The following is a 22,991-nucleotide window of genomic DNA, read 5'->3' on the forward strand; positions in this document are numbered from 1 at the left end:
ATCATGGACCCTTAGAGTATAGGTAAGCCCTTGGAGGTCCCTACTTGACTATGTATCCACCTAATGTAAGTGTCTGTTCCCAGAAGCTCTGACCTATGGTCATCCTGTCCCTGTGATATCGTGGTGCCTGTTCCGTCACTGAGCAGGTCTTGTCCTGCCCCCGGGCTCTCACTAAATACTCCCTGTCCTCCCCCCAGCCCCATCCCTGCTTGTGGTGAGTCTACTCTTAGTTAACTTCCAGAACGGCGATAAATCACAGCTCTGTGTGACTGCGATGTTTCCACTATGGTTTGGGACATGTGTGCGTTCATTTAGAAACCGGATTTTGTCAGGAAGATATCAAGCCCAGTCTTCGTCCCCTGAGCACATGCCCTTCGTGGCCCAGGAGGGACAGAGTGAAGAAGGGACAGACCCTCCAGGGCCAGGACCTTTGGAGGACACACCTCCCTCCCCTCAATGGTGTTAAATGCACTGTGGGCTCTCTGTCGGGATGTGCCTCATGGAAGAGAAGGCCCAGTTCCTGTGGCTGTGGGCACTAGAGAAGCAGAAAAGGCTTGCGGTCATTCCAGAAAGAGAAGGTTCCGTGAGTATTTTCCAGGCCGAAGGTGCCTGAAAACTCATTCCAGGTTGGGGTCACTGACCCTTTTGCGAAATCGGTGAAAGTCAGAGATTTTCTTCCCCAGAATGCACATGTAGAGATACATTTACTTAAGGCATACAATTTCTTAATTCATGGATCCCCAAACCTATTTAAGAATCCCTGATCTAAGGAGACTCTGCCATCTGATTAAGACCCAGGGAGGAAGGATGCTTCCACCCAGCCTTCCTGCAGGATGGAATCTTCACCGACCCCGTTGTGGCTAGGTTGGGTCCTTTCTCTTTCCCCTATGCCTGTGCATTTTGCTGTTGGCACTGTATGACAATGGCTTTTCAAATTTGGTCCTTAGACCACCAGCATCAGCATCACCTGAGGACTTGTTAGAAATGCAAATTCTTGGTCCCTACCCCCGACTGGTTAAATCAGAAGTCTGGGTGGGGCTCAGCAATCAGTGTTGGAACAGGCCCTCGGTGCGATTCTAAGGATCGCTCAAGTTTGAGGAGGGCTGCTGCAATCCTCTTTTCCGTGGTGCAGCTGCCCTACTAGACACAACATGCCTGGCACATAGTTAAGTGTTCAACGACTACTTATTGCATCACGTTTTCCTGGCTCCCAGGGCAGGAATTTTTCCCTTGGTACCCCATGGCTCTCAGCTGTGGTGACCGAGACTCAGTGTTGTTTTGGATCCAGTTTTTTTCTGCTCCAGGGCCTTAAGTCAGGTGTGGCTCCGCTAGGCAGAGTAGGGGGTCTGGTCTTGAGACAGGTGCTTAGAAACCTTCACAGAGGGATGGAGCCAGAGAGACATCACACATGGAGCATTTCCCTGGGTAACAGGGCCTCAGCCATCTGGTGGCTGAGGGGCAGACAGGCTGGGGGCTGCCTGGCCTGCACGTGTGTCCTGGGCTCACAGGAGCCCAACACTGCCAAGCTCCACAGGCTGCCCTGCTCCCCTCGGCGCCTGCCCTTCACTAGCCTTGGCACAGGCTGCCAAACCTTTGCCAGGGACACGCTTGCCAGGCTGGCAGGGAGAAAAATGGCCACTTTTTATTTTCAACGACTTTCCAGCTTTGGGGGTAGTGGGGGAATGGTTCAGAGATTCCTCTCACTCTCGTGTGTGTTTGGTCTGGAGAAGTGTGTGTCTCTTAATTCTTTGCCTCCTGTGTAGGGATAAATTTCTCACATGTTCATTCTTTAGGGAGAGACAGTGTCTTCTATACAATCCCTTAGTTTCCGGACATTTAAAAAATAACTTTTCTAGAGGGTGCAGGGAAAAAATTTCTGTAACTCTTCCTGTCTCATATCGGCCCGACTTCTTAAACATCAAACAAGACAAAGCAAAACAAAACAAAACACACACACACACACACACACACATTTGAGTTTTTAAGGTCGGGGCAGAGAAGAGATACCTGTTTACCCTTAATTTCCAATGCTTTTATTTTAAAAAACTATCCTTCTATTTTTCTTTTGGGGAGGGGTAAAGAAAGATTTCTCTCATCTCATATATACGCAGTTCTTCAAATTTTTATTCTAAAAATCTATCAGTTGTGGGAGATGTAGGATCTCCAGTAATCCCTCCCATCCCTATATGGGGCAGGTCCTTCACACTTTTAATTTTTTTTAAAAATCTGATTTTTTTGGAGGGTGAGGAGGAAACGGGGGGAAAAAATCCCCTTTAAACCTTTCCCAAGTTACAAGAAGGCAGTTCCCAAATTTAAAAATAATCTGATTTTTTAGGGTGTTGGATAAAAATATTCTTGTTTATTTCACAGTTTTGCAAATTTTTCTTTTTGAAATCAACTTGATTGGGGGATGTGGGTGGGGCGTGTAACCCCCCCCCTAACCTTTTGCCCTTCTGATCTTACATGGGGCCAGTTCTTCAAACTTTTATTTTAAAAATAAATACGTTCTTTAAAAAAAATTGACAGGAGTAGAGAGAAACATTCTCTTTATCCCGCATTTCACATAAAAGCATCTCCTCAAATATTTATTTTTAAATTCAATCTGACTGGGGGGGCTAGAAAGAGTCCCCTTAACCCCTCCTGTCTGACATAGGGCTAGTTCTTCAAACTTTTATTTTTCGATTACATTAGATTTTTTTGGAGGGGTGCAGGGGCAATAGGAATATCCCCATTGAGCCTTCCGATTCTTCCATTAGGCCAGTTCTTCAAACTTTATTTAAAAAATCAATCTGATTTTTTGGGGGGTGGAGGGGGGAGCCGAGGAGTTCCCATTAACCCCTTGTGTTCCGTCCAGGGGCGGCTCCCCAAACTTTTCTTCCAACGTGAAAATGACCTCTCCGAGGGGCTGGAGAGCTGGGGCAGGGCAGGAGGGCGCTGGGGGGCGGGTGCGGGAGGCGCGGGGAGAGCGGGGCGCGGCGCGAGAAAGTTTGGGGGGCGGGTGCGCCGCGGCCCGGGGGCAGGCTGGCGGGCGGGAGCGGCGCGCCCGGGGGTCGGCCGGCTTTGTGTGCGACGCGGAGGCCGGCGGCGCGGAGGCCGAGGCCGAGGCCCGGAGCTCGCGGGCCGCGCGGCGAGGCCGGCCCGGGGGCGGGCAGGGCGGCGGGGGGCGGCCGCGGGCCCGCGAGGGGCGGCTCGGCGGCTGCGGCGGCTGCGGCGGCGGCGGCCGGTGCGGGCCGGGGGTGGGGGCGAGGGCCGGGCGCCCCCCCTGCGCGCCCCCAGCGCCCCCGCCCCCCCGGCCTGAGCGGGGCGGGCGGAGGAGGGAGCGGCGGCGGCGGCGGCGGCGGCGGCGGCGGCGGCGGCAGCGGCGGCGGCGGCATTGTGCGCGCACCAGCAGCCCGGCCCGGGAGGAGCAGGACGCGCCGGGGCCGCCTCCTCCCGCACGGACCCATGAACCAGCCGGGCGGCGCGGCGGCTCCGCAGGTACGACGGGGGGCCGGGGGCATGCACAGCGCTGGGGACCCCGGGGGGCCGGGGCCCGGGGCGCTGCGCCACTTCATTGCAAGATTTGCAAAATGCAAAGTGCCTGGGCACGTTTGCGGGCTTTTTTGTGGGCGCAAACGGGAGGGTCGGGGTCTGGAGAGCCCCCCCGGGCGCCGCGGGGTGTGAGGAGGGTGGGGGTGACGGGGGGGTCTTTTCAGGCCCCCACCCGGCGCCCCCTCCAGCCCCGGGCTCGGACCGGAGCCCAGAAAACAAAGCGGCGAGAGAACAGAGCAGCCATTTCAGTTTGGACAATTCACATTTTGCAAAAATACAACCCCTTCCAGCTCTCCCCCCTCCCCCCTAAATTTGCAATTTCCCCCTGACCCTCTGTGCGCTCGGGGTCCCTGATGACCCCCCGGGAGGTCTCTCCCCCCTGGTCCTCTGTCTTTGCAACAATCTTTTTTTTTTTAGGCCATATTTCCCTTTCTCAATTTTTTTTCTAATTTTTCTTCAAACGGTAGTTTTTTCCCATTAAAACGACGCCACCTAGAGGATACTATTTTGTAAATAAAAAAAGAAATTAAAATTGAAAAGAAATATTTTTTATTTCTTATTTTTTCAAAAGTTTGCTCTATAAGACAGTGGAGGGGAAAGAGATTCTTTTTTTTTCTTTTTGGGGGTGACAGTTTTCACTTTGATCTTTCCAGGAGTATGGAGACAATTTTTATTTCTGAAGCTAAATCCAGATAATATGTAAATGAAAATTAAGCTGGAATTTGAATGAATTTAGTTTTTGAAGGGGAGAAAGCAAAAAGCCTTCTAAAACCAAAGTCAGTTTGGCTGCCCAACTCATTTTAGTTTGAGAAAAAAACTATTTGGGTTGAGGAAAGGAGGGAAATTGTTGAGTTTAGGGGAAACTGGGAGAATTGGCTTTATTGAAGCAATTAGAAATTGTACTTCATTGTAATTTGGAACTTGTTTAGCTCAGCGGGCAAAAAAGACTAATTTTGCCATTTGGCAATATTTAAAGTTTTTCTATTTCCAAGAAGGAAGGATTTAAAAAAGAAAATAGACCCTAAAATGTTGGCTTTGGACACACCCAAAAATTGTAGGTTTTTTAAAAAAAATTTTCATTTATGTTTTACTGCAATTGAATCTCAAGGTTCTAAAGAAAAACAGAAACTGGAAAAGTTAGAGTGAAATCCTGCCTTTTTTTCCCTGCATTTGTTGGGTTTTGTGTTATTTTTTTTTGTTTTGATGGAATAATTAAGACTGTTTTCTGATTTTGTTTCCTGAAAGGTCTAGGCTTTCTTTTTTTGTTGTTGTTTTATCCAGAAAATGTCAGAAACCTTTTCTGAGCAATGTTCAGTGGAAAAAAAATGTAAATTCATTACATTATACAAACTGAGCAGCCCACAGATTTGTAGGAGAGACCGCCATTAAAATAAGATATGCATAATTAACATTATTATGAAAAAACTAACAGTGGATTCACAGAAGCTCATTTTTTATGACATGCAACTGAATCAGTTGATAAATACAAGGGTTGAGGAATCCTTGGTAGGAAGAAAATTTTCCTTTCTGTGTGCTTGCTCAGTCTTCCAATTTGAAAATTTTATTATTGAAAAAAAAAAATAGCCGGATTGGTTTCAGCCTCTGTGATTGTGATGTGGGGTTGGTAGTTTATTAACATTTGGTATTTTTCACAAATTTGATTACTTTCAAATGGGGGGGAAATCCATTAATCTTGATCAATTGTGGGGGGGGGTCTGTGATTTTTTTTTTTTAAAAAGCACAAATTTTACTGACTTAAGAAGGAAAGATAAAAGAGGGAAGAACAGAGGAGATGAAAATTCTTATTTTTATCCATCTTCTCTAGTGGAATACTTACTTTGCTGAAAAAATGGGGTAACACACCAATTCAGCTGATTCTAGCATCAAAATTTAATTTTTTTTTCAAGGAAAAAAATCAAAATATAAACAAAAGCCAAACCCAAAGGTACTTGTCTTTGGAACATGAAAGCATTATGTGCAAATAGTATTTGATGTAGTTTTTTGGCCTTCAAAAGAATCAAATAAGGTGAACCCCCCCCCCCAGCCCAATTTCTTTTTTTTCTTTGGGAAGACAAACACTGACTGAATTGAAATTTAACAGAGGAAAATAAGGTACCTACCCAAAGTTGAAGGGTTATTTGTGATAAATTAGTATCTGAACTTGCTGGGGATTTTGCACCAAAAAAAAAAAAGTTCTAATTTTTCTGTCCAAAAGGAGGGGAAAATATTGTTAGCATTTGTGGAGTGGGATCTTGATGGGACCTGATGATGGGTCACACAGGGCTAGGACAGGAAACCCTATCCCCTTTCGCCAGTCACCAGCTGGTCTTAGAAGAAATGATGGCCCCAGTCCATGGATTCCCATCCCAGTTTTTTGGAAATTCAGTTTTCTAAGGGGATACAAATTATGTGAAATGTATTTGACAGTGACAGAGGTTCGACATTACCCATCAGCACCATTGCATTTGGGAGATTTTTACTTTTTTAGTAACAAAATCCTTCAGGGCTGACTGGCCACATTCTGACATTTGGAATGAGCTTTTTTTTTTTTTTTTTTTAAACAGAGCGTAATTAAAAATTTTTTCTCTGTTGAATTATTTAGGCCGATGCCTAGGACGGTCAAAGAATTTATAATTTCCAAGGGCTCTGGAGGCCTCATGAGACAGTAGGGCCAGCTTAGCAAGGGATGGAGGAGAGCTGTGCCCTGGACTGGGGAGGGGTGGGTTGGGCACCCTTACCGGGCATCTGAGAAAAAGTCAGGGTTGTAGATAACAGGTTATTTCTGGTGCAAGGAATAAAAATATTGCAGCACGTCCCTTTGTGTGTCCTGGATCTCCTGACACACAACTCAGATTCCTTCATTCCATTCTATTGAAATTTTGTTGTGTTGTCTACGGTTTAAAGGGAACTCCTGGCTGGAAATTGAAAATCATCTCTGTTTTGTAGGCCTGTTTTTTCTTTCTTTTTTTTTTTTTAATTGGTTATTCAGATCATGTTTGTTGTTAAGGAAGTAGAGGTGCATGATGGCACTGTTGGGGGCGGGGTCAGTTTTCTTTTGTTTCTTTTGGCGTCTCTCAGGATTGAGACCTGACCTGGGCCATACCTCTCTCACCTCCTATCATGGATGGAAGTGTGACCAGAAATGGATATTTCAGCCAATTTTTTTGTTAGGCCATGTCTGTTCACCAAACTCTTTTTTAATATTGGGCAAAAAATCTGACAGATTGGACTTGAGGGGTGGTAATTTGATGATGGGCCGAGTTATTTTGGTGAAAGATCATTTATGCTCAGTTTCACAGAGGAGACTCTTATTAATGTTTTGCTTTTCTGCCTAAGGAGGTTTTTTTTTTTTTTCTAATAAGGTTTGAAATTTCAAGGGCTTGCTTTATAGCTTGACTTTGGACCAAGCTACGAAGAAGGGTTTGCTTATACTTTCAGCCCTGCACAGAGGTGAACTTGAACAAGGGCTCTTGCTTTTGCAGAAGGAAAGCAACAAAGATGGCTGGTCAGTGTAAGTGTGACCTCTCTCTGGTCCTAGAAAATAAATAGCCAGTGGTTTGTTTCGTTTGAGAAACAGAGTTTAAAAACTCCTCCATTGTCAGACACAATTTCCCCGCCCACTGCCCCCACCTTTGACTCAGCTCTTGGCTTGCTGCTTCCTCTGACCTCAGAATCCTCATGTCTTCTCCTTGGTGGGGTGATGAGAATTTCCTTGTGTGTTTCACTGGATGTATAGGCTGACTTTTCATGGTCATGGTGAAATTTGGAAATTTTTTCATGTGTCTCCTCCCTGGTGATGGCAGGTGAAGTGGCTTTGTGGGTACACAGGAGCCCTAGCTCTCCCAAAATCTTGCTGTATGACCTTGGACAAACCACTTTTTCCTCCTGAGCCTCAGTTTTTGCATTTGTCATATGAGAGCTTTGGATCAAAACAAAGATATTAATAAATAGTTTTCTTCTCTGATTCTGACTCCAAGCAATGGGCTACAGCTGCCTGGATCACTGTGTTGAGAAGGATTCTGAGGTCACATCTGGACTCCCATGTTCTGGAGAGTGAGGTGCAGTGATCAAATAGCAGTGTCCATCACAGAGTGGGGAGTGTTCCTCTTGCTCACCATACCCAGGCGGGTTGTAAAATCAATTTAGTGGGTCACAATCAGCATGGAAAAAAAAAAGGAATGGAATAGAATACAGGGGAACACAAACTAGCAGAGGCATAGCTATGTATTGAAGGTAAGTGTTGTCTCATGAAACTTTAGTTTTATTTACATATGCCAATATATGTGCATGATAAATGTAAGTCCTACCGTAAATCACGGTTAAAAGAGTTTGACAGATACTGGTCTAGATGATCGACAGTGATGTGCTCCAAGAACATCGCACGTTTCTGTTTCCACTTTATCTTCTTATTTATTATCCCAGTTGACTTTCACATGAACCCTGTGGGGTAGGTGCCCTGGGCCACATGTTTTGTCCCCTGGTTGAGCCTGCCTGAAGGGCCAGCTGTGAAGAAGTCTCAGCTACATGGCAGTCAGGCACACACCTCAGCTTGTTGGCCTTGGATGAGACGGCAAGGACAGGTGCTCTGTCCTTCCACAGTGAAAACAGCATCTTTGCCAGATTCTGTGGCTGGAATGGAGACTTTAAGTAGCGTGGGATCCCTGTCTTGGTGGGAGGGAGAAGCAGCCCCAGTTACTTTCATTCCTCACTTTTACTTCAGATTGCCAGAGGAATTTTTGTGGAGTTAAAGAGTTCATGTTTGTGCTATATTTAAAGTCCAATCAGACTCTGAGCGAATGCCTGTATTTTTGTGTGTGTGCCCTTCCTAAAAACTCGAGAATTGCTGTCTTGGTCTCCTCATCTTTTAAATGTGTCAGGCCAGCATTGTCCAATCGAAATATAATTTGAGCCACAAATGTGAGTCACATATGTCATTTAAAATTTTTTGGGGAATTCCCTGGAGGGACTCTGTGCTTCCACTGCAGGGGGCACGGGTTCAATCCCTGGTCTGGGAACTAAGATCCTGCATGCCGTGCGGCATGGCCAAAACAAAACAAAAAACAACAAAAATAAATAAATAAATAAAATTTTCTGGTAACACTTTAAAAAAACTAAAAAGAAGCAGGTGAAATTAATTTTAATAATATAGTTTATTTAACCCAAAGTATATCTGCAGTGCTATCATTTCAGTATTCATTAATATAAAAATTATTAATGTGCTAGTTTACATTCTTTCTTTGGGGGGATATTAAGTCTTTTCTGACTAGCCATATTTCATGAGCTCAGTAGCCACATGTGGCTAGTGGCTTCTATATTGGATAGCACAGGGCCAGACCAATGTTCCATCTCGTTGTTGTCACTGGGTGGCCTCAAAAGGTTATGACACATCTTTGAAAGCTCTTGGTGTTTGCTGGTGGGACTTCGTTCCTGAACCCTCGATGCTCTGAGGCATTTCAGCCTGTAGAGGTGATATGTTCCATCCATTTAGCCTCTTCTGGCTAAAGTGGTCCACGCCTCCCTTTTATTTGTCTCAAAGCAGTCTTCTGCCAAGGTTAGGCCAGAACGCTTTAGTTAAAAGTGACAGATGATGGCTAGCAATTCCAGAATGTTGTGTCTCAGCATGTGTGCCGTTGAAGTCAAGAAGTACAGGAGGCTGTCGTAAGAGGTGGGTTTTAATAAAGTATTGCCTGAAAGAAGGATTAAGATGGAAGAAGACAGCAGGTGGGTAGGACCAGGGTTGGGGTCCTCGGGGTGGGGGGAGATCCAGGGGCAAAGATGGTCTGTCAGTGAAATCCATTTCTGAATTGATTGTGGAACCACCATGAAATCCCCCTAGGATAGGCCTTAAGTTAGAAGCATAGAAAATTTCTGACACCTCCCCCAATTGGTGAAATGGAAAGGTGGTTTTGAGGTCAGCCAGACCAGAGTTTAAAATCCAGCCTCATTGTGTGGTCGGCGTTATGTTACTTTGGGAAAGTCGCCTCCGGGTTTGGAGCCACAGCTTCTGCATCTGGAAAAAGGGGGGTAATAATCTTGACCTTGAAAGGTTGTTCTGTGATTAAATGAAGCAATTCATGTGTTGCATCCAGCCAGTCCTTAGAAGGTTGTCCTTAGAAGGGTGGTCAGTACATGTCAGTAATGCCTGACCCAGTGGTCTCCATTTGGGGAGATTGAGTCCCAGTGACAAGAGTTTTGGTAGTTCTGGAAACTTGATGCCTTATCTTTAATAGGCAGAGTTAGGTAACAGCAGAAAATGTACACTTTTTTGGTTGTTGCTTTATTTTAGAACAGACTAGGATGAGACATCCCTTGGACCGTACACATCTTTCTTGTCAAAAGTGGCCTCAATACTTTCATTTCAGGGATGCTCTGGCTCCTCCAAGTATTTCTGGATTTGTTTCAAAGCCTGTGGCACAGTGTTTAAAGGGACAAATCTTAATTTGTTCTGAACTGTCTACCATTGAGCTTCTGCTCATACTGGGCCTTCTGTCTCTTGTGCCCTTTCCCTCCTTTGTCTCTGCTCCATGAGAAACCAGACCCCCCTACCTACCTTGAGACCTACCTGCATGTCCCCTTCTGTGGAGACTCCCTGAGCCTCCCCAAACGGCAGTACTTTCCAGATACTCTGGGCCCACAGATGAGAGTTGGTTGTTCGCATTTCCGTCTCGCCAGCCGGCTTGTGAGTTCCTTGAGGGCAGAGATCATGGGTTACTCATTTTAGGGTCTGGCACAGAGCAGCAGCTCAATAAATGTTTGATGACTTAATTTGATTTTTTGGAGAAAGCTCAGATCATCTAGATTTGGGTCTAGTGAAGAGTAGGTGACCAGTTTTGGGTTTGGCCATTTGGTCAACACCAGTGTTTTGTTTACTTTACCTAAGAAAATGGATTTTCTTAGAGCCGGCTCTGAATCCCACGGCTCCCTTGGAATAATAAATCAGAGAGGGCTCCTTGGATGGCTCCTTTGACTTTAAATGCTGTGGAGAATTTTTTAAACGTTCCTCATCCCCCTTCGCTCCTGTTGTGTAAACCATTTCCTTAAAATGGTTGGGGGGCATCTGGGGTTATCATCCAGATTTGCAGGTATGGCAAATGGGACCCAGCATGTCTAAGGAGGTGGAAAAGGGGGGTGTGCCTTGACGTGGAGGGACTTGACAATACCCTGTCCTTGCTCTAGGAGCTGGTCTTGGCCATGGGCCCTGGAATTGGACTTCAGGGGGCTGTTTGCAGAACAGCTGGTCACATGGGCCCCTTAGATGTGAAGTAGCTAAATGTGTGATTTGATATTCAACCAGACCCCACCTTTGGTCGGATTCCCGTTTGCACATGCCAAAGATTCAGGGAAAATTTATGGGAAAAAACTGAGAATGTTCTGTTTATTTGCTTAATTTTTTTTTCTGCTGTCATTGTTAACACTTTATGGCCCAGCTCAGCAGGTGAGCACAGGATCCCATATTTCCTCAATGGTCAAGTTCCCACATTTTCATATTTCTGAAATTGGAATGTGTTTTACAGTAGATGTGTTCTGTTAGAGCACTATTTCTCCCTCTTTTTTTTTTTTTTGTCTCAAAAAGCTATTATAAAATCGATGGTGTATCTAACAGTCTAAAGGCACCTTGGAATTGAGGATATAGAGTGTCCTGTTCCTGGTGGGGTGGACTGTGACATTAGGGACTTCCAATTCTGCCCTTTTTCTTTTTAGAATTTTTATTTATTTATTTATTTATCTATCTGTCTGTCTATTTATCTATTTATTGGCTGCGTTGGGTCTTCATTGCTACGCGTGGGCTTTCTCTAGTTGTGGCGAGCCGGAGCTATTCTTCGTTGCCGTGTGCGGGCTTCTCACTGCGGTGACTTATCTGTTGCAGTGCATGGGCTCTAGGCACGCAGGCTCAGTAGTTGTGGCTCGTGGGCTCTAGAGTGCAGGCTCAGTAGTTGTGGTACACGGGCTTAGTTGCTCTGTGGCATGTGGGATCTTCCCGGACCAGGGCTTGAACCCATGTCCCCTGCATTGGCAGGTGGATTCTTAACCACTGCGCCACCAGGGAAGTCCCTCTGCCCTTTTTTTTTAACCTCACTTATCTCTGGGTTTGGCTTCTCCACCTGTACAGTGAGGCCGGAACTTCGCCTTGGGAAGAAGCATCCGGAACTCTGAATTAGCATCCCTTTCCTTTTGTGTCTTGCTGGGGCCCCTTCTCTATAAGGCAGAAGTAACCAGTGGGAGGGAGGTGAAGCCTTGTGAACAGGTGTTCCCTTCTGTATGGTCACATGGATGAGCTGTCCTACCAGTGGCAGAACACCAGCTGGACATTTCCAAGGGTAGAGCAAAGCGATTGAAGTTGAAGGGACAAGGCTCCGCTCCCCTCTCTGCTCCCCTACTTAGTCATATTGTGATCTTTGTCAAAGTATTAACGCTTTGTTTTCCGTATCTGTAAGGTGGGGATGATGAAGATAATAAGTGTGGCACAGGGTTCTTGTGAAAAGTTGCGAGGGATGGGAGAAAATAAGCTTTGTAAAGGGCAAAGTGCTTTTCACTTGCAGCATGTTATTTGTACATCTAATCCAGGGATGGTAAATAAGTAATATGCATGCCGCCACTCCCCATTTTTAAGCCTGTGGCAGACATTGCTAATCAATCATGGCAGTCTTTTCCATTGAATCTGGCCAGTGGCCTCAGAGCCCTTCTTACTACGATGCTACCACATGAAGCCAATTTGTCATGTCTGATCTAGTCATACACACACACACACACACACACACACACACACACAAATACATGTACCTGGGAAGAGAGGTGGAGTTACTTGCCCAGAACCTCAGTGAATAGGCGGAGCTACTTCAAGCCTCAGATTTCTTAATTCCTCAACCAGTGCTTTTCCTACTCTTTGCACATATACTGTGTCAAAAGGAATTAATTTGTTCTTGAGAAATAGTGAGAGGATCTTGACTCCTCCCTTCCCTGTTATAATTAGAAACCCTTGGGGTTGTCATCAAAGCAGGGCTGGATAACCTGCTTCTGTGTCTGATCCCTGAGTGATCAAAGGGGAGATGCAGTGGCTGGGCCACTGGGTTGGTGGTGTTGCCCGCTCTCTCACTCCTGTGCTATAGGTGACGTGGCAGAGGGGCAGGGCAGGCCCCGGGGTTCCTGGATGACCACGTGGGTTTATGACAGGTTACACTCTAAGACCATAATCGAGTTCCTCAGTCCCTGGGCATCTTAATTTCTACATCTGGGACCTGAGGTGGACATAATCTTCAAAGGAGTGAAATGAGACAGCATATTTAAAAATGCTTTTTAAACTCTGAAGCCCTACATGTGGGTTATTTTGTTTTGTTTTTATTTTATATGTGTTAATTTTTATAACTAGCGTTAATCGCTAATTATTAGTGCCCTGTTGGGTAGATTGTATAAACCCAGAGTCACAGATGGGTGCCCACAAGGTGAATTGGCCCCTTATCTTTTTTATTTTATTTTATTTGCTGGCCTAAGGTTTAAAAAGTTCAGAACTTTTCAGCGTTTGCAGTGTATGTGTTCTCCTGTTTTGAGTCAGTTTCCAGCCTCCTCTGATTTTGATCCTGTATGTGACCTGCTGCGCCCTAGAAGGCACTGGGGTCTGCACACCCCGGTGTACCCTCTGTTTGTTAATCTGCTAGGTGGGAGAACAACCTATTTGTATACCCCTCACAGGCTTCTTGCAAGCATCCCATGTGTTAACGGACTCAAAAGTGCTTCATAAACAGAGCAGAGCTGGAGAAACGTGTTGGTGACAACTCCTTTCTTTTCTTAAAAAGGAAAGGAGGGAGGCTGAGGTGAGGATGGTATTGAGTCAACAGAAAAATGATATAAATATTTTGGCTGACAAAGCAGAAGGAGGCTTCACATATAAGCTAAAGAGAAAAAATGGAGTCAGGTGATACTCCGCTCCCCAGTCTGCTATAGAAAACACAGGAACACTTGCTTTCTAGTGAAGTGAGTTCTGTTTCAGGGATGGAATCTCTGATTCCCAGGAGCCAGCCCTGGTCCTGGGGGGGATCCAGGGAGAAACGAAATCTCATATCTCCCCCATGGGTGGAAATGACTCCTAACAAGTGGAGGAAGTCTGAGTATCCCTCAGCAAGCCCCTGGCTTGCAGTTTGCTGGTAACATTAAAAGTCAGAAGCTCTTTTGGCTCCCTTTCTGGATGTGTTATTGTCCAAGACAGCATGCCTGAGGGGCTAGCCATTCTACCTCTCAGCTTTGAGCCTCCTCCTGGACAAATTCTCACCAGCCCCAACATTCTTACAGAGAATTGAGAATGGGAATTTTTATCAGGTGAAATTTTGCAGGGAGTTTGTGTTCTGTTTTATTTTGGGCTCAGAATTTTGCGAGACAAGTGAACATAGCCAGAGCCCTTGGAATACCCGGAGAGAATAGATGAAGACATTTTTGGATGCTGGAGATTTTTTTTTAATTTCATCAACTGGGGAAAAATAACTATAAAAATTTAAGTACATTATGTGGGTGTTTCTTACAATGTATGCTGGAAAAGCAGAAAGTGAAACTGATCTGAAATAAAACTAAAACTGGCCTGAAATGAGGCCTCAGGGAAGGAAAACTTCCCTGGAGTGCTACTAGCTTGAGGTGGAATTTGTCCTGAGGCTGGTCTTTTTGCATCAGAGGAGTCTAGAGCTAAAAGGGCTCATGGAGATTATTTAAGTCTGTACCATCCAGTATGTATTGGTGACCACTAGCCGCATGTGGCTGTTGGGCACTTGCAATGTGGTTAGCCTAAATTGAGTTGCGCTGTTAAGTGTAAGATTCACACTGGGTTTTATTTTTTTTATTTATTTTTTATTGAATTATAATTATGTCTTCTCTAGGTCTGGATCTTAAAGACTTAGTAGGAAAAAAATGACTGTAGAAGATCTCAGTTTGCGGTACGCAGGCCTTTCACTGTTGTGGTCTCTCCCGTTGTGGAGCACAGGCTCCGGACGCGCAGGCCCAGCGGCCATGGCTCACGGGCCCAGCCGCTCCGCGGCATGTGGGATCTTCCCGGACCGGGGCACGAACCTGTGTCCCCTGCATCGGCAGGCGGACTCTCAACCACTGCGCCACCAGGGAAGCCCTCAGTCATTATTTTAAAAATACGGTTTACAGGTTGAAATGATAGCATTTTATATATTGTGTTAAATAAGATATGTTATTAAAATTAATTTTGCTTGCTTTTATTTTCATTTTTTACAATGTGGCTACTAGAAAATTTGAAATTACCTATGTGGTTTATATTACATTCCTGTTGGACTGTGCTGATCTAAGGCAACCTGCATCCCCCAGAGAGGGGGAGTAGCTTGCTCAGGGTCAGGTCACAGGGCAGCTTCATCAGGTCACTGGACAGACTGCAAGACCCAAGAGTTTGGGATTGAGAAGGAAAGATGATGTAGTGGTGTAGGTATCATCATAACTAGGTGGTTAAAATGGAGGGGTAATGGGGAACTTGAGAGAGGGACAGAGAGAGAGGGAGAGATGCTAGTAATTCACGGGGAAAAAAATTAAACTGCTTCCCACTTTGCTTATCCATTCCCCTAAACATTAATTAAACACTTTGGAAGAAAGTAAACCTAACAAGATGAGCAAAAACAAATCTAAAAGATTACCCCTGACAATTTCTCTGATTGCCAAAAAATTTCAGTCTTTTGAGTCTTTAACTAGGGTCTTTTTGAATCAGTACAGTTCAGGGCTGGTATGGGGATAAAAACCCAGGTTTTAATGGGTTTTTAAACCCATAAAATTTTAAATCCATAGGGGCTATGGATTTTGGGTCCTCGGGGGCTGGAAGCCATTCTTTTACGAAGACAGGTCTGCTCCCTGTAATGATTTAGGACGCAAGGCTTCTAGAAAACCCAGAGGGCATATAACCAGAGTGGACAGAGTTGGCAGGGTGGGGAGGTTACCTAACTCCCCTGGCGGAGAGACCTGGAGGAGGGTGACTAACCTTGCAGGGAGCGGCAAAGCTAAACTTGAACCCAGGTCTAACTTCCCAGACTCGTACTCCTGCTCTTAGTGGTTTGAAAGGAGCTTGAGCTATGTGTTGGAAATTCAGCCTTACAAATTTTTTTTTCTTTAATCAGGAACTCTTTCTGTCAAAAGACTGAAGTTTAGCATTCTTATTTATCTCATTTGATTTTTGCAAAGTAGAATTTGTCTGCCTTGAACTATAATCATTGCACATTTGTTGGCTTGTTATATGCCAGGCACTGGGCTAAGCATTTAACATCTATTATCTCATTTAATACAATCACCCTGGAAAGTAGGGATTTTTCTTTTCTTTTCTTTTCTTTTCTTTTCTCTTCTCTTCTCTTCTCTTCTCTTCTCTTCTCTTCTCTTCTCTTCTCCCCTCCCCTCCCCTCCCCCTTCCCTCCCCTTTTTTGAGAGAATTGAGGTTCAGAGGTGAATGGAATTGCCCAAGGGCACACAGCTTGTAGGGGGCAGTTGGATTCAAATTCAGATGCATGCCGAATTCCAGGCTCTCAACAGCCCTTTGAGGAAAGTGAAGTAACCAAGATGTGGAGTTGGTGATTGGCTGTGCCCTGAATCCAGCTCCTTAGATGCGCTGCCCATGCCCTGCTCTAAACCTCACCGTGAGGGGGTTGTCCTGAACTATTGTGTCATGGGAACTTGCCCTCCCCACTCTGAGGACCTGGGTACAGCACTTGCTGTCTCCCGTTCCTCAGCTCCCAGCGCGCCTCGGTGGACCCGGTCTATGTGTTTCATGCACACAGAGCCTTTAACACCGCATTTGAAAACAGTTGCAGAAGGTTTGCTCTAATTAATTACATTTGACATACTTGGAATCAGGGCCTCCTGGATTCAGAATGCAAATTTATGCCCAGACAGATGTAAGGTATGCTTGGAGCCAAGAGCTCTGGCACATCCCAGCCAGGGCCTGCAACATCGCTTGCTGCCCTGATGGGACTACTGTCACAGGCAATGAGTGGTGGAGGTAGGACTCAAACTTGGGGATACCTGGAGCCCACAGGCTTTTGGAGGAGAAATAGCCCTGGGCTTTAGGGCAGGAACCATGGGCTTTAGTCTGAGCCCTGCTTCTAACTCTGCTGTGGTTTGGGGAATCTCTTTTCCTCATTGGGTCTCAGTTTCCCCTACTATACAATATAAGGGCTTAGACTAGGTGGTCCTTCCCTCCCCCCCCCCGTCCTCCCCTCCCCTCCCGTCCCCTGACCTTCCCTTCCCTATTAATTAGAGAGTCAGAACTTGGAGTGCTGGCTTTTGGGAGTATTAACAATTGAGGTGAGAAAGGCTTGTAATAGGTAGGTAAGCAGGAGGCTGTTGGAACACAGAGAGGGGTATACAAGACAAGGCCTGGTATCTAGACAAGATGTTGCTAATTTCCAGGGCTCCACATAGAGAAGTTATTTATTCTGCATCAATCCCTCCTCCTACCCACATATACTCGTCTCACCATCTGTATTAGATATCTGTTACTGTATACACATCACCCCAGAACTTAGTGGCTTAAAACAACAATAATCATTTCTTGTCTCTCGTGGTTTCTGTGGGTTGGGAATTTGGGAGTGACTCAGCTGGTCAGTCTGGTTCAGGGTCTCTCTGTAGTTGTGGCCAGATGGTGGCTGGGGCAGGGGTCATCTTAAAGGCTTCCCCACTCTCTTGTTTGGAGCCAGGGCTTGGAAGACTCAAACAGATGGGGCTCCTGGAGCGTCCATCCATCCATCATCCATCTACCTCCCCACCCATTTATTTACCTGTGTATCTATTTATGTATCTATCTATTTTTCTATCCATCCATCTATCTACTTGATATACCTATATCTATCCAATCTGTCCCTCTATGTATCTAATCTATATCTATCTAATCTCTCTGTTTATCTAATCCACCTGTCTTTCCATTTAGCTCCATGTGGTCTCTCCAGCATAGAGATACTTGGCTGGACTTCTACATGGCACCTTGAGGCTCTGAAGGCTCATGTCCTATGAAGACATAGAGCCAAACAGATGCAGCATCTCCTGGAATGATTTAACCTCAGACATCATGCAGCACAACTTCCACGTCAGTCTGTTGGTTGAGGCAATTATAAAAGTGTGCCCCAGTTCAAGGGGAGAGACATAAACTCCACCTCTCCATGGAGTTGTGTCAACGTCACGTTGAGTATGTAGGATAGAATATATATTGATGTGGCTCTTTGGAAAACACAGGCTGACATTCCATTTGTCTACTCACCAACCCATCTGTCTAGCTAGCTCTTCACATATTCATCCTTCTCTCTACTGACCCACTCATCCACCCATTTCATCTTTCCTTCCTTTGGACATCTGTCCTTCCTCATGGCTATCTGCTTATCCATGCATCCCATTCAGTCACCCAGCACATTTTGAGCATCTGATATGAGCCAGGGATAGGTGCTTTCAATAACAAACTCAGGGGGAGAATGAAACTAATGTTTATTGAGCCCCTACTCAGTGTTTGTCTTTTTATCCCCAAAATAACTCCGTAACATAGAATTATTATCATCTTTATTTACTGGTGAGGAAACCAAGGCACAGAGAAGTAACTTGCCCAGGGTCATTCAGCTAATTAGTGTCAGAGCCAGAATGTAAACTCAGGACTTCCTGATCACACTGTCCCTGGTTATCTCCATTCCGTTTCTGAGTATGAAATGGCTGTCCAAGAGTTGGTTCTCCACTTCTCTGTTTTTTCTAAGTGAAAATAGGTTCTTTTGTTTCCTGATTATAAAAAAAAATCATTATAAAAACAAGCAGTTTAGAAAAACATGATTATTCTTTAAAAAATCACCCCAAATCCTACCACTGTTCATATTTTGATGGACATTATTCAAGTCATCTCTCTGCATATTTAAATATATGTGTAAATATTTATAGAAATGGGACTATATTCTTCATGCTGTTCAGTAGCCTGCTTTTTTTCTTTTTAAACTCATTGATATCTTTTTTTCATCAGTAAATTTGTTTATTATTTTACTGACTGCATTGTATTTCCACTGTGTATGTGTCCTCAAATTTAGTGCCTGTAGGATTTTGGTGATTTCTAATCTTTTTACATGTGATTTGACATTCATTTGTATGGTGATCTCCTTGGCATCACTCAAATATGCAGAATCACAGCATATTCACATTCTACAGGTGGTATCAGTTACATTTCTACCAAGAGATTGGCAGTGCTCATTTTACACATTGTGGCCATCACCTTGTATTGCCAATACAAGGAAGTAACTCATTTGTCCTTTCATGAATGGATAAATAAAATGTGGTATAGACATACAATGGAATATTATTCAGCCTTAAAAAAGAAGGAGATCCTGTCATATGCTACAATATGGATAAACCTTGAGGACATTATGCTAAAGGAAATAAGCCAGCCTCAAAAAAACAAATACTGTATGATTCCACTCATGTGAGGTATCTCAAGTAGTGGAGCTCATAGAAACAGAAAGTAGAATGGTGGTTGACAGGGGCAGGGGGAAGGGGGAAACGGGGAGGGGATGTTTAGTGGGTATAGAGTTTCAGTTTTGCAAGTTGAAAACGTTCTAGAGATCTGTTGCACAACACTGGGAATGTACTTAGCACTGCTGAACTGCACACTTTAAAATGTTTAAGATGGTTTTAAGAAAAATTTAACATTTATTTAAGTTAACAAATTAGCAATTTGTCTTGTTGGAACATACACACAAGAAATACTTGTGCCTGTATACCATTGGAAATGTGCACAAGTGCTCACAGTAGAACTGTTTGTAAGATCAAATACCTGGAAACAACACAAAAAGAATTTATAGAAATAGTCACCCTTATTTCTTATATTATTTTATATAGGTTTTGTTTTCTTACATTTAAATTGTTTATCCATCTGGAATGTATTTGCTTTAAAGGAGGGGCAAAGGGATCAGGCTCTGTTTTCTTTCCAAATGGTGAGCTCCTTGCTGCAACATCAATAATTGAATGATCCAGCTTTTCCTCCCTGATTTGAAATGCCATTTTAATCTTATATTAAATTTCCATATACTTAGGTCTATTTCTGGACTCTGTTATGTACTTTGGGTGTACAGGTATCACACTGTTTTAATCTGATCACTTTAAAATAAGCTTTAATCATATCTTAAGAACAGACTTATAAACTAGCATATAAATTGGCCCCTGCAGTGCTTACCATGTTGGGGCAGCTTTCTGGTGGGCTCCCTCACCAGACAGACTCTCCTTGGTACCCACACTGGCATCAGTGCCGTTATAGATAATGGAAACTGAGGTTCAGTGAGGTTAGGTAACTTGCCATAGGTACGTAGTTTGTGCTGTCATTCACATCTGGGAAGTGGCAGAGTGGAGATTGGATCCTGGGTCTGAACAAGCTCAGAGCCTGTGGAGTTCCTTTAACAGCATGCTGTGTGTCATGGATGCACGGATATCTTTCCTTAGAGACCGTACGTACCTTGATCCCCACCATGCCTGGCACAGAATGGTGCTAGTATGCGCTTATTGAATTGGAAGGGAAGCAATTCATGGCTTATCCGAAATGGCTATTATTAAACAGATTATTCCCTGGCTGCAGTTAGATATATGGTAACATTTGTTTTAATAAGTTAATTTTTAAATAATTAAGGTAACCTAATGATATTACAGAGAAATCAGAAAAAAGAGAAATAGAATTGTGCTAAATATATCCTAGCCCCCTTATATTCACTCTTTTGGTGCATTTCCTTCCTGTTATTGGATAAGCATATTTTTATTGTTTGAATCATAATGTGTTAGAGTTTTGTCTCCTGTCTTTTCCTTCCCCCATTTTTTCTTTGTCTTCGTAAACATCACTTTTCAAGATTGCACAATATTCCCAGAAGAGAACAAACATAGTTTATTTAACCCATACTCTGTTGGTGAACATTTAGGTTGGTCCTGATTTTTCTCTTTTATAAAATTACACTGTAATGAACATCTTCTTATATTAAATATTCTGTTTTTTAAAATATTTATTTTTGGATGCGTTGGGTCTTCATTGCTGCGCGAGAGCTTTCTCTCGTTGGGGCGAGTGGGGGCTATTTCTTCGTTACGGTGCGTGGGCTTCTCATTGCGGTGGCTTCTCTTGTTGCGGAGCCTGGGCTCTAGGCGTGCGGGCTCAGTAGTTGGGGCTCACGGGCTCTAGAGCGCGGGCTCAGTAGTTGGGGCTCATGGACTTAGTTGCTCTGTGGCATATGGGATCTTCCTGGACCAGGGATCGAACCCGTGTCCCCTGAATTGGCAGGCGGATTCTTAATCACTGTGCCACCAGGGAAGTCCCTATTCTGATATTTTAAAGCCATCCCCTTTGGATATATTCCCAGAGAGATTACTGGGTCAAGGGGAGATACTAGTTTTGGGCATTTGTTACTAAGCTTTGGGAACCTGTGTTGATTCGGAAAAGAACTATAGTGAGTTCTTTAAAGAATGTTTCGTCGACTTTGTTATTATGAAAGGAATTCCTGTTCAATGAGGAAACCTAGAATATATATGCAAAAAAGAAAAGATTCCATAATTCCACACTTTTCCAAGATGATCTCTGGTAATTTTGTGTCTATCCTTGCATTATTTATTTATTTCAGTATTTATTTTTCAGTAAATTATTTTAAATTTCATTTTATTAGCTGGAATTCTCTAATAATTCATTTTTCTGCATTTATGTTGATAAACCATTTTTGGATGATGATCCTTTGTCTTTTGCGATCCTAAACACCTTCTGAATTTATCCATCCGTCACCCATCCATTAAATATTTGTTTCAACTATGGGTGACAACCGTTGATAGTTGCCAAGGTGCTTAATCAATGTGGATTCTGTTCACAGCCATCTGTAATGTGCCATGGAAAGTGTTTGGTGCTCTAAGACTGATTGCCAAGGGTGTTTGGTGGAGGGAAAGTTGAATCCTGGTAAAGAAAATCCAGGGCAACTTCCTGGAGGAAGTGGCATTTGCAAGGGAGGAGCGGTGCTCGGCAGTGGCTCTCAAACTTTCATGACTGACCCACAGGAAGAAATACATTTTATAAATAAAGCAAAGGCAGGGAACAGTATTTACACTTAACCACTTGCATGCATTGTGATACTTCCTAGTCTCTTCTATTTTATTTTTAAAAAATGCTGGCTGTGACTCATTAAATTGATTTCAAGACCCAACAGTGGGTCATGACCTGCTGTTTGAAAACTGCTAGCCTGGAGGCCCCTGAAAGCTTGGCGTCGGATTCTTCTGTCAGGACCTCCCAGCTGTCCTGAGGAGGTAGAACCCAGAGCTCCTTTCCCCCTCCTGTCTAGCAGGTGAGGAATAGATCAGGTATGTCCTGCCTGCCTGGCTCCCCCATCCTCGTGATGAATATTGATCTTTGTCACTTCCCATTGAAGATGTGAATGCATGAAGCAGGCAGCTGTGGAGTTCCTGAGTTGGTGAGCTGAGCTTGCAGATAAAGCTTGGACCAGTTTCCCACAAGTGATTAGAAGGCTCAGGGGTTCCAATGAGCCACAAGGAGCAAAATCATTAATGGAGATTATCTCAGAGAGGTATAGGATTATAGGTCTTTTTTTTTTCTCTTTTGTGTATATATTCTGAGTTTTCTTTATTGAACTTGAACCTCTTTCATAATAATAAGTGAGTCAACAAAACACTTTTTGAAGAATTTACTGTATTTCTTTTCCAAATCAACAGAGGTTCCCAAAGCTTAGAATCAATATATGTGTGTGTGTGTGTGTGTGTGTGTGTGTGTGTTATGGAAATGTGTTAAACTAATATCTATCCTCGACCCAGTAATCCCTCTTTGGGAATATATACAAAGGAGAAGATTTTAAAATATCGAAATATTTTATGTACGAAGATATTCATTACAGTGTAAGTTTACAGAAGGCCAGCATGAGGTCTGGTAGGAGTATGCGTTGTGGGACCAAGTGCTGGGGCTCATGGTGCTGCTCTGGCCCCAGGAGAAACAGTCATTAGGTGACTGCTCTGAGAAGCAGTACAGCAGAATGACTAAGGATGTACACTTTATAGTCAGACTTACCTGCATGCAAAACCCAGATCTGCCCCTTCTAGACCACATGACTCTGGGAAAATTACTTAACCTCTCTTTATGTCAGTTTCATCATCTACAAAATGGGTATAGTGAGAATTAGATGAGGAAATATTAAAAGCACTAGAACAGTGCTTGACACATAGTAAGTCCTACGTGAGGCCTAGCTTGGCTAATTCCATCTGAATTTTTTTCTTGCACAGAAGATGGAAACTTCATGTAGGCCCACTTGTCGTCTGTCTGAGTCCATTTGGGGTATAGGACACAGAGGGTGGAAGGACCGTAGGACTGGATGCGAAAGACCAAGTGTTGAGGGCTCTCCCCCTTATCAGGCCTTAGCTGAGTTTGGGGTGTTATTTTCCCTCTTGGAAACATTGTTGTCTAGAGTATGAGATAGCGAGTTTTTTCTGCCCTGCCT

The 22,991-nt window shown here is 44.1% G+C and overlaps 1 protein-coding gene across 14 annotated transcripts in view; it reads left to right on the forward strand.

Annotated features, from left to right (window-relative positions):
• The first annotated feature begins 3,360 nt into the window (after positions 1–3,360).
• The window catches only part of ZNF618 (zinc finger protein 618), a 183,517-nt gene continuing 163,886 nt past the window's right edge, over positions 3,361–22,991 (forward strand). For 13 of the 14 annotated variants that reach the window (XM_022578968.3, XM_089913646.1, XM_089913644.1 and 10 more), the window contains exon 1: positions 3,362–3,477. In XM_022578968.3, the coding sequence (XP_022434676.1) occupies positions 3,445–3,477 (33 nt within the window). In that variant the 5' untranslated portion in view covers positions 3,362–3,444. Of the gene's footprint in view, positions 3,478–22,991 lie in introns of all 14 variants that reach the window. The other variant, XM_089913654.1, reaches the window with a different exon arrangement.

The sequence above is a fragment of the Delphinapterus leucas genome, chromosome 6 (genome assembly GCF_059928025.1).
Source record: "Delphinapterus leucas isolate spDelLeu-1000000601 "Yukka" chromosome 6, BTC_Dleu_Yukka2, whole genome shotgun sequence".
Taxonomy (NCBI): Eukaryota; Metazoa; Chordata; class Mammalia; order Artiodactyla; family Monodontidae; genus Delphinapterus; species Delphinapterus leucas.